We start from the raw sequence: 12,452 nt of genomic DNA on the forward strand, positions 1-12,452 counted from the left end.
TATCGGGGATCGTTGCCTACTTCTTACTCTTAATTGAGATCTCTCAAACCTATGTGCTTTAAATCGCCAATTTGTTATCTGTCCATGTTCAAGAAATGAATAAAAATGTAAAAAAATCGTTACAAGCAACTTCTTCCTCCATTTGTGAAATGTTTTCTTTGATGAGGTACTGCAGACAGATTGAAAATTATTTTCTTTTGTGTTTTAAACCACCTTTACAAATAGCAGCACAGTTCTTGGAGTTGGCAGCATGTGACATTGATCCACATCTATAGAATTACCAGTAGGGCCACACTCAGACTTCATCAATTTTCTCCAATAAAGAATGATCACGCATTCTTCCAACAGTTGCCTCATTTCAAACATTTGCCTGATGGATCAAAAGGATCTTTAAACTCTTAATGTCAAGTGTTTTTCAAAGAAGAGTTATGATGATTTAACAACTGCTGCTGAATCTATTTTAGCAGCGTACCACTATGTAATCTCTGATTCATAAAATAAAGTGCCATCCAGTTCACATTGTACTGCTGGAATGTGTAGTATGGCTACTTTAGTATCAAAAGGTTTGTTTGGCGCGTGATGGCGCACTTATTCATAACAATGAGTGGATGTTCTTTAAATTGTAGTTTGAAGTCCTTGGTTAACTCAAGGTACTCAAGTCACCTGCTTCCATATCTGCTCTAAATTGACAAGGGGCTGTTTAGCAATCCTCCAAGACTCTCTTCCTTAGACATTCAGTGGTTTTTTTTCATTTCACATCAAATATGCCATCTACAGAAATTAAATGATCACATAATTTTAGCCAACCTCTCCATTTCAGAATACGTTCACCTGGCGTGCCTAAAAATAATGGTGGTGGGTTGCATTGCCTGTTGACAAAGGCTAAATGAACAAGAATAATGTGGAAATCAGTTTTAGGAGAAGGTGTTGCCTAAAAGCCATTGAAAAGGAACTATACAACTTACCCTTACAGAGATGATACTTAAGCGGAGTTGCCAACTTCCACTAGAAAGGGCAATACCGTTTGGGGTTTTCAGGACTCCATAAATATGATCTACTTTTAAACCCACATTCAAACACTTTCTACACATCTATCTGCCCCCTCGCTTTCCCATTCAACGAGAAGGCTTACATCAAGCCTCCGGGTTGAAATATACTTTGAGTCGGTGCTGAGGAAATAGGATGTTGTGTGCTCAGATTGCTGTTGAAAGCTTCCAGTCTCCTGGTAGCAGTCTAGAGTTTCACCTAACCGCAAGGCACAGTTTCTCAGCTAGAGAAGCATCATTGGCATCTCTAGTTCATCAAGCAAGTCTAAAGCTCCACCTGCTTGACAGCGGAGGCAGGTGGTAGCATTCCAAAACAAGAAGCGGTGTCGGAAAGGTAAATGGGCAGCATTCATGGCTATAGGCTGTTATTTGCTGGGGGCATCCTCTTTAACAAAACAATAGTCAGACTGTTGCAGTTGAAAAAATGAGACACTGAAGATGGTAAGTAATCATTGTTGAAAGCCCCACCACATATTGTTGGGCAGAATCCGGATGCTCGGCAAAGCAAAACATGTACACGAATGGTACATGACAGAAGACACAAGAAAACGCAAACAGATAGCCTCAACACAAGATAATCTAGACTCACAAAAAAAAAAAAAAAAAAAAAAAAAACCAGTATGACACTAACAAAATGTCACCATGTTAAAATTACACACGCATTAAGCAACAGAGAAAACAGGTATTCTAATTTAAAAGATGTGGAAAGGGGATGCTGACCTTTGGGAGGGACCTAACTTTTTTGCCCCTTTAAAAATATATTATACCTCAAGTGACTAAAGACCCATACATCCACTCCTCATTTCGAACCAGCTGATTCCATGTGTGTATTAATGTCTCATTGCTCCTTTAACTCATCTAGCTTCACAAGAAAGGCTTTAAATTAATCATCTCCTATTGTAACAAAATGGCATTAAGAACCACCTCATTTTTACTTAGTTATTGAATGCTAGTACTCTAGTTATTCATTTGGACTCTGTGGTGAAGCTTAAGTGACAAAATGTAAATGCCCTAAGTAAATGTTTCATTCAGCTGGTTAGATTATTTTTTGTTTTTTAAACAAAGGCAGGGGGATGTATTTCAGGGGGTGTGTATGTGTATATATATTATTCATTCACAAAAAAAAAAACAAGGTTTTCAGGGACATTATACTTGGGTTCTAAATATACTCGTACAAAGCCATAGAAATTCAGCATTTGAAGTTATTTCAAGCAACTATAAATCGTGTCCTAAGGTAACTTTGTTAGTGTGCTGCAGGAGTTGGGGTCAAGGTACCGCCACCCTGACCCCTTATGTCACCTAATTTTATTTTTCAGCAGTTAGGGACCATGTCACATTACTCAAAATGGCAGCCGCAACTTTCTGGTCAGATTGCAGGCAACCAATCACAGCCGTGCATTTGCGAATTCTCCGCGATAATCGTGAGAACATTGCCATGGATCAACAGCCATACATATACAAATGTATTTCCCCTTTAATATCTCAAAACCTACTGAACATATTCACACCAAATAAGCGAAAGCATAATCCTCGTACCGAAAGCTAGATTTCTGCCAAATTTGGTGCAATCCTGTCACATGGTCCAGTTCCAGCAACATGGAGATCAGATGGGCCTCACGCCTTTACTATTGAATTCTCAAATAAAGGGTTAGTGAAAGCAGCATCTATTTTATCAACTCTCTTGCTTGATGTTTCAGTTCTCACCTCTGATTCAGTTTCCTACTCTGCTATTTTGGCCCCTTCAATGGTTCCCTCTGTCTCCCTTATTCCACTTCCTTGTACTGGCCCCTTTCATTTGTTTTTGAATGGATCTTGTTGTTTTCACTCCAATTATGTGTATTGTTTTCCACTTTGCAACAGTTATCTCCCCTGATTTGGATTAGTCGATTAGGAACCTTTTTCAGTCCCAGGTTTCCTCTTTTGGCTTGGCTAATACAGTTCAGCTTTCCTGTAGAATGAAGTGCTATTCTTCCTCGGTTCTCAGGTAAGATTATGGGTTTGCCAATGGGTCTCCTACAGCAACGATCCACCTTTCACTGGGTAAGATGCCAAACATTCCCACAGAACTTACCAGTGATCTGATACTCACTCTTATGTTTTCTCTCTTGACAAAGAAAGAGTTGTCTTGTGACATTGTGCCATCCTTTATCTCCGTCCATTCCAAGTTTTCAATCAACCATCCTGCTGGAAACTACTGTTAGTCTTTCACTCCCCCCCCCCCCCCAACAAACACACACACACACACACATTATCTCTAAACCCAGACTCATCTTCCCTTTTTAACTGGTGTTCCTTAATTTCTTGGAGTGTCAGGCATATGTAGGACCAACTAGAATGGAAGCAGCTGGAGTTATCCTTTGTCCTTCAGCCAGGGTTGCAAATGTTGAGATAAGAACTCAACAACATTTATAAAATTAGTACAAAACCACCATTAGCCAATTTATATTGTGACGAAAGTCTACCCTCACTGTTTATTTTTGTTCCTCACAGACTCTCAAGGCCAGACATTCAGCACAATTCCATAATGAAAAGATGGCAGAGCCTTAACAAAAAAAATTAAAACCAATAAGGACGTTCTTCTAACCTTCATCCAAGTACTTCTACTATTAACACGTCATACTAGCCCCAATTTTGTAAATGTCACTCACAGTTTTTAAAGGTATGATTTACAATAGCAATATTATCCAAAGCAGAGGTCTTTCCCAGGTAGGTACTGACCAGGAAAGAGTAGTGTCCTCAGCTTCACTTCAGGGCCCTGCTCAATAGCTATTTGAGTGCCCTGCCCATTGGATGGTATTGCTTAAATACCGACTAATTGAGGTTAAGTGGGTCCATACAGAAAAGGGCACCAAAGTATCTTTTGCACTCTTGATAGATGAACCCCTTTCAACACACCTCTTTCTAAGGTAAGTTAACTTGAAGGTTATGATGAACTATCTGAAATGATTACAATATCACTTTCATATATTTCAACTCACACACAATTTGCGAGTCACCCATAATTTGGGTTATATATCACCACACCTACAAAATAAGGCTGTTACCCACATATATACTGAGCTGCAGTTAGGCCTGCCTTTGATTACAATGGGGACTAAACTCATGATTCAGATCACTACTTCGTGACTGTCCCTCAGTATGTGACACTCTCGTACGAGAGTGATCTGATTTATGACCTTCTGTTGCAGTGCTGAAGTCCAGAGAGATGGATTGAAGTGATGGAGTTCTAGTCTGCTCACGTTTGGCAAACACAACAAGAGTCTAACAAGATATATTAGGGTTATTCAGACTTTCACTTGGAGAACTGCAAGGTGTCAGGCACAGCAGTAATTAACAAGCATCTGCAATGCAATGGGTCCTGCATTTTGTCGAGTTAGAGCTATTAGCGTTGTGAACTCCTAACCAGACTTTTCTTGCCACATTAAATGGGGGGGGGGGGTGTGAAGAGCATGATCATGCGGTGTAAAACACTGCATGATCGTGCTGCGAAATAAAGAGAAAAAGTAGTCAAGAAACCATAAGGAAAATATGGAACCTCTTATGTTTCCAGTTGTTGGTGCGCTCCACGAGGGCTAAACACCGGAAAAGGCATGACTTACACATTCCTTACACTAATGAAAGCAAGCGTATTTTAAAAGGCAAGCCCACGAACCAATGTAAGGGACTGGCGTGACATGGGCGTGGTTAGAAGCCCAAAGAGATTACATCAGGGGACGGAGTAATTTGCGCTTGCCCCTAAATACGGACTACCAGCCTCTGTATTTAGGTCCTTAACTTTGCAGGCAAAAACAAACTGATAAATTTTATAACAACGACTTGCAGTGACTGATGTCTGTGATTCAGCCATGTTTTACTACATCTTGCATTACCAAAGATTTTCTATTTCGAGGTGTGTTGCTATTTTTTCCTAATACAGCATATAACTCTAGCTCAGTGCATTGTGTTAACCAAGTCACTAATAGTTATTTCAGTAAATTTTGGTTCTGGGTGGGTGTTCATAATGGGGCACTACTGAGAGCTTTGGAGCGGAGGCTGAAGACATTGCAAGTTTCTCACAGTGCCTGTCAATGGGTTATAAAAAGGTTCCGAATCCATGCTTATTCAATACTTAGCCTCCCTGCAGAGAGCACAGAGCGATGATCAGGTGTGCCAGTTGCAATTAGCATTTTATGTTAAATTGTGTGAAGGAGAACACGGCTGTCAAAATATTAACATTACCAAAGGAAAGAAAATGTGTGTTTTCAAACGATGCTCATGGTGAAAAGAAAGTGATGCAATAGTGAACATACAGAAGGACAGAGTGAAAATGCAGCGATAAAGTGCAAGGATAGAAGTGTGCGATGTGCAAACAGAGTACTTCAAACTGATTTGGGGAGAAAAGTCGGGGTGCGGTAAGTGTTTAAGAGTGGGAGACTGCAAAGGAAACTGGTGTGAAGAGGCAAACAGATTGATTGAGACATTCAAAAGACCGTCACCCCTTCCAAATACTTCAGTAATATTTACATAACTTTTCAGAATTGAAACATTGTCAATTCTAATTATTTGCAACAAAAACAGTTGTCAGCCATTTATTTGATCCTACTAACAGGGATTGGCAAAGCCAATAGGTCTGATTTTTTTTTTTTTAGATAGATGGTTGTGTGATTTATCTGAAAGAAATGACAGAAAACTCAGATAGGCACCCAAATACTGGTCAGGTGACACTGCGTGTGAAGCACAGGATTTTAGCCATAACCTTCGTTTTGTAGGTCTCACCTCTCAGTAAGTATTTCTAGTTGTTTCTATCTTTGTTCACAACACTTTTAGCGACCATAGCTCAAACAACCTTTTTCACCAGACGTAAAATATTGGGACTTGTCAAGTCAGGTGTGAAGGAATGGAAGCAAGGCACCTTACACCTCTTCCATGTCATTCTCGGTCTACTGAATCTTATGTCACTCGTCTACCTTCTTTTACTCTGAACACTCCTTTGGGTGCCTCTCACTTCAGTACTTTTCCAGACTGACACTCCTCTCACACCTCCTTTGACCCCCCCCCCCCACACCCTCCCTTGAACCTCACCATCTGACAACATGGGAGTGTGTGAGGTGGCAACCTGATTGACAGGTAGCGCTGAGCACTACGGGGTTTGAACCAAGAGTCCCTGAGAAGCTGCAGTGCGTCACAAATGGAGGGGGACCTAAGAAGCTGCAGTGGGTCACAAATGGAGGGGGACCTAGGTCCTTGGACACCCAACCTAAAGCCAGGGATGGGACTATTCCACGCTCGTTCAATGTCACATGGTCAGCAAGCAGAGATTCACATCCTGCGGTTACTGTTTGACCGTCAACCGTGTTGACTTTTTCTATAATACCAGCAAAATAACAAATTTAAAAAAGTATATATATATATATATATATATATATATATATATATATACACACACACACACACACACACACACACACACTCCTGTGAATTTACTCACAAACATCAGTGGGTTCATACTTGTGATGGATTTCCCGAAAGGAATTCTATTGAAAATACTGTTCTACAACAATATACAATTATGTTCTGCAGCAGTAAATGTTGTGCAAGTCTGCTAAAATGTTTTTCATACATGTGATATTGTAAACTTCGTGAACATGCATAATAGTGCCACGGTCACAATGCAACAAATACAGACCGAAGTCCTCGTGGAGATCGATACCTGTAATATTCTTCTTGAATGGTTGTAGCAAGCTGCTGATTATAAAATTCAACATCTGTAAAATTCACTACCAAAGTGTTTCTCTCTGGTCGAATAAGCTCTTCGGCGGGGTGTAGATACAACGCTTCTCCATCTTTCCCTTTGAATCTATAGAAATGAAAGTAAAGAACAGGTTGATGTTTTTTTTTAGCTGTGGTTTTAAATTTTGCAATTATGGATTAGGCATTTCACAATCTAAGTAAAGCCCCCGAATAATTAGGATGGGATATTCAAAATGCTTATGGTCGTCCAAATAATTTTAATTATTATACGTTAATCATCGTGGGTGTAATGCATATCAAACATTTTACAAAAAAGGAACATACTTTATTGAATTAATGTTTGTTTTCGAAATTTTAAGTGTCGGTGGAAAAAGATAGTCAATTTACGAAAAAGTGTCTTTTAAAATAGTACTTCTCACCTCCAAAATGCATTTCAATAGACCAAGGACGGACTCACCTCATTGCCATTGTTTTATTTTCAATACATTTTAGGGACTACAAAAACAAAAATGGAAATCGAATAGTAAGCCTCATTTATGCAGTCTAGCACCCTTCTGGTAAGTCATCCCACTACGAGGAATGCCCACCATGCTTCTAGCAAAGCAAATTTGCTTTTAGCTTCTTAAACCATGTGACTGCATGGTCCCATATAGTTTTCCGTGCACATACATTGAGTCTGCCCGTTAACCTAAACAAAGCAGTTTGTGCTAGCATTATCATGAAGGGCAATCAAGTAGTCTTAGAGCTCCACCTAGTAATGATGTGATATTACTACAAAAGGCATTAAAAGCCCACCAAGGGTTTGGTAATGCGCAAAAACCCTAATTTGTGTTTTTCCTCAAGCATGAAACATAGTAACATCATTCCTAAATGAAGTGCAGGGAGATGCGGACGCAGGTATATTAATAATTAATAAGTGCTTATGCATTGAATAATAAGATAGAGGAAAATTAATGTAGAGAAATAATGTGTACGTTTGAAAATGTGCCCACGGAGAGTGGTATCCAACATTCACGAATTGTACTAAAAATGACTAAAATATGTGAAATATGGAAAATGTGTAATAATAATGATGTAGTAATATGCAATATTGAGATGTAGAACGTATGTTTTGCATTATATTGTAGAGTTAACTTAGCCGAAGTTGTGGCCTAGTTTTGCCGGCCTCATGCAGAAGCTGAATTGTGCAATGTAGAAAAGCTGATGCATTGAACTGACCATGAACCACTTGTGTTAATAAAATCTGTTTAGCTAAAATATTCTGCAATTAAGCGACGGACAGGAGATAGGAGAATCAAATTTGTATCAAACCTGGTGAAAAGCAGACAAGATGTACTTTCCAAGGACTCGAACAATAGAGACACTGACTGGAGAAGAATATGCAACATTTTCGATACCTGATGAGCTGGATGATGAGGACATCGTACAGTGAACCAATTGACAACCTGAGAGCGACCAAATATTAGAACTCATAGATTTGTAAAATAAAAGAAATTGGCTAGCATCACATATGGTGACTAATTGACCAATTAGGTTTTGGGGTATAGGCTGGATAACTAACAATTTTGTGACAAAGGGGAAAAACTTCAGATCTAGAGGCAGAACCAATGGAGAGAGTAGATGTTTGAGGTTAGGCATGGACATTCAAAGAGATTCAAGACTGTCATTGGGCTCATGCTCTTGAGAACCTGATGCATTGCTGATCGATTGATGACCTGAAGACAAAGACTGACTTGCTGATCCATACCGTGGATAGGTAGCTATGACAATGTGACAAATTGACTTTTGTGCCTTTTCTTTCGAGGTACCAACTCCGCTGTTTTTCTAGTTTTTCTTCTAGCGAGATGTTTTTTCTAAAATTCATGTTCTAAACTGTTTTCGCATGAAGTCCCACATGCCAATGCTAATGGTAATCTGGGTTCGGTAAGGTTCCTATTCTGAGACGTTGACATCTACAGTGACAAATTATTGATGGACTGATTTGCTAAACTACGCTATTCAAGTTAACACATTCTTTATTGGCTTAAGTTGAGGCGTTAGACTGCATGTTTTCTCAAGTTTTGATTAGGTTATGTTATTGGTGGTCACTAATGAATTAATATTGAGTGAAATGAATAAAGTTTGAATTAACCTTATGACTTAGCATTGTAACAATGGGGAAATAAAATTGATAAAACGTATAACTGAGTTGTGGTTATTCATGAAATGTTGACGTTAGTAATTGGTGATTAATGTTTTGTTATTGAATATGGCTTGTGCCTTGATTATTGATGGTCATTGGTTACACCATAGCTAGGCTACTCCATGCAATCCAAAAGCTTCATCGACCTATATGCATCCCCTTGTAAGTTTACTTACTAAGGACCAGGTGCACTAGCAGAGAATAGGCGGACACTTCAGAAATAGGGAGGGATTTAATTAATAACAGCTAAAGTATATTAAAATAGGAAAACTAAGATTTGACTGCGGTCTTATCCATTTATTTTTACTTGTCTTTGCAAAGCAGCCCACTACAGTTTCTAGCATCCCATATTTAAACCGTGGGAATCTGTAATACAGTAGATCGGAGTGCTTTTGGATTATAAATAGTGTGATATAAGACAGTTTGAGAGCGGAGTTAGATAGAGCCTTTGCAGTTCTATGGTATTTTCAAGTATGTTTTCACAACTGTAAGACAACAAAGCACAGGGAATTCTGCTAGCAGCCACCATCACACTGGAATAAGCTTCTTTGCAACAGAGAGAAGGAAACAAAACACTAGTCTGTAAAAACTTTACGTTACCTGAAGAAATTGTGAAAGTTTGTGGATAATAACCTGGCCATCTGCCTATACTAATGTTACTAACCTGAAATAAATATATCACTTACTCTTCCAAGAATTCTATGAACAGTTTCTGGCATTTTTCTGCCAACTCGTCCTTTACATGCTGCCCAGTTTCCATCACAGCTTGGTTCCCCAGTTCCATATTGATGATTCAGGTGCCACAAATAGCCCCAGGTGAAAATTCTAGAAGCAAGACAAATTAACATTGTCTATCACATTTTTGTACAATTTGGGATGTACATACATATGTAGGCTTTACAATCTGAGCAAGTGGGGCTCAGGCAGTGATAGTTTCAGGGCTATCAGCGGTACTTTGTGTATCCAAAATTCACAAACCCAAAATGGACTTTGCAATCACAAGGTAAACAGTTCTTCTAGTGATTAGGTTCCCTGACAACTGTCATACAAACTAAAAGCAGTACTCAATTGCTACCATCTATAGCCACTGATGCACCCAAGAGTTTTCTATAGGATTTTTTTGTCATGGGGGTGCAATATATTAGTGTGGACTAACCTTGCTGTTAACCAAAATCTAAAGTGGCAGGTGACCATGATAGCTTCGGGTTTAAACATCGCATGCCGACAGTGACAGGCGATCCTGCTGGATTAAGACGGACTTCAAATTGAGGCTACTTCTGGCCCACTGCATGGCCACTGATTTATCTTCATCTTTTTGGATTATATGGTGCAAGAGTCTACATTCATACCAAAAAAAATATGCCCATTCACTGAACTTGCATTCCCTGGGGAAGAAAGAAGGCACAACCCTTCCTTTTCAATCTTTCATCAGAAGGACGTTATATTTCCCAATTCTGAACGTAATTTACATTAATAGCATATGTATACATTTAAGAGCAATTATTTTATCTTGCATCTTAAACACAGGTATTCATGTTGCAGTTTCCTACAAACAACTGCTGGAGAATTTTCGGAAAGGGAAGAGGATATACATCTTCACTAACATCACTTGACTTGACAGCCCCCAGACAAGAATTTTAGTTGACTCTGAAAGCCACAAAGCAACTTACACGGTTTGTGTCAGACCCCGTTGAGGAGGTCATGTAGCAGGCAGAGGCCTGCCGTGCCAAAACCGTGGGGGTTGTCTTTTCCTACCTCTGTCCCACAGACTATCTTATTATGGCTCTGCAAACGGGCTAAGTACAATCTTTTCCATTCTTGACTCTGGGTGGTAGCGAGGGCCAGAAAGGACAGTATTCTCACGAAGTTAATGTAGGGGGTGCTCAGGCTCTGGAATTAATGGCATCCTCTCAGCAGTGCAATAACGTCAATGTCCAGCCCAGAGCTTCTCTTTATAGAAAAGACTGTTACTTTATTACACATACAACAGAACTGCATTATACACTCAGTATTGCACTAATACCTAATTGACAGATTTAAGTTTTGTACATTTGGAGCCTCAGATGACAAACCCAATTACCCTTTCACCTTTGACTGTCCTCACCCTTCTCTGGGTGTTCTCCTCAGGTTCAGAGAGAAGACTAAAGGTGCCCTCTTCCCCGTTTGGTCCCAGCACTCAGTCGCTCAGGTCTAAGCGAACTCAATCTCTCACCTAGTTCATAGAAGTAGTGCTGGGCCACATTCAGCCCTCCTGCAGGCAGGGTAACTTCACTGGTTGTAGGGTACTTCCACGGTGCATATGGCAGTCTTCTGGAGAGCAGTGTAGTCGACCTTGCAGCACATCATTTAGAGGGTTGCAGCACGATCCGAGATTGTCAGCGGCCATCTTCCAGACGACTATATATTAATCATGGCTCACTCTAACCCTCAAAAGAGGGCTTGCCACATCTTGAGCTTGACAGCCAAACCTCCGGCAGATGGTAACCAAGAACTATCTTTGGCATGCAGTGCCTTAAGGCAACCACCTTGATACTTCACAAAGCACCCTAGAGGTACCTCTTGAGCAACTTTGCCTTCCATACTGATCGCGACCCATCAGCACATTAAAACAGTAAATTGGTTATGAGGACCACTAGTGGGGCACAAGGGTTACCATCAGGGACTTAACCTGGCTTTGGTCAGAACTACCTATCTGGGTAGCTATGATGGGGAAAGTGCTCAAGATCACACTGCCTGGTCTAGCAGTACCAAAATTCCTTCAGAAATCTTGCTGAGTAAGTCTGACAGACATACCCTTGGTGAATTATGGCAGCCAGTTCCATGATCAGCTACTCCAGCAGGGTTGGCACCTCCTTCCGTTGCTCATAGGCTAGAGGTCTTGGCTCGGACAGTCCTGTAATACCTCCTTCCTACTGGACTCCAGGCAGTGTCCCCTCGCCTCTGGGGAGTTAGCCATCAGTGCAAATCCAACCTTTAGCTGTGCAGTAGTCCCTGTGTACTCTACAGAGTACCTAATCCTCTGAAGACAAAAGCACAACTAACAATGGTTTTTGAACTCCATCTTTTTACTGGTTTCACAGACGATGTAGGAGTATTCCAGGTCTGCTTCCATGGAACTTGTCATTCAGTGCACTTCCCATGTGACCTGGCCAGACCAACTTCCAAGCCTGGCCTTAATCTACACGGATGCTCTCCACTGCAAGACAATCTCCAGGTGACTACCCCATCGCAGAAGTACAAAGGGCTGTGAACAGGCTTCACCTAAAAGCCTTTGTATATGTACAAAAGTACTTAATTGAACTCAAGTACAGAGTAAATTAGTTTCAGACCCAGAGACGAAAGAACTCAAAAGATGGATAACATGTTCAAGCTTATTTGTTGATGGAATTTGAAGCAATGGCTGGCCTTCTGACTGAAAGGACCAAGTGGGTGCATAATGCTTAAATGGACGTATTCCATGCATCTCTGCAGTGATGTGGGGTAGTGCAAGTCTT

At 40.3% G+C, this 12,452-nt stretch overlaps 1 protein-coding gene across 1 annotated transcript in view; it reads right to left on the reverse strand.

Moving 5' to 3' along the window:
* LOC138259079 (maternal DNA replication licensing factor mcm6-like) overlaps window positions 1-9,779 on the reverse strand; it is a 482,778-nt gene extending 472,999 nt beyond the window's left edge. Inside the window, exons 1-2 of the mRNA XM_069206547.1 lie at window positions 9,645-9,779; window positions 6,736-6,882 (exon numbers count right to left, since the gene is read on the reverse strand). Coding sequence (XP_069062648.1) covers window positions 6,736-6,882; window positions 9,645-9,742 — 245 coding nt within the window. The 5' untranslated portion in view covers window positions 9,743-9,779. The remainder of the gene's footprint in view (window positions 1-6,735; window positions 6,883-9,644) is intronic.
* Between the last annotated feature and the right edge of the window lie 2,673 nt (window positions 9,780-12,452).

This window comes from Pleurodeles waltl, chromosome 2_1, assembly GCF_031143425.1.
Source record: "Pleurodeles waltl isolate 20211129_DDA chromosome 2_1, aPleWal1.hap1.20221129, whole genome shotgun sequence".
Taxonomy (NCBI): domain Eukaryota; kingdom Metazoa; phylum Chordata; class Amphibia; order Caudata; family Salamandridae; genus Pleurodeles; species Pleurodeles waltl.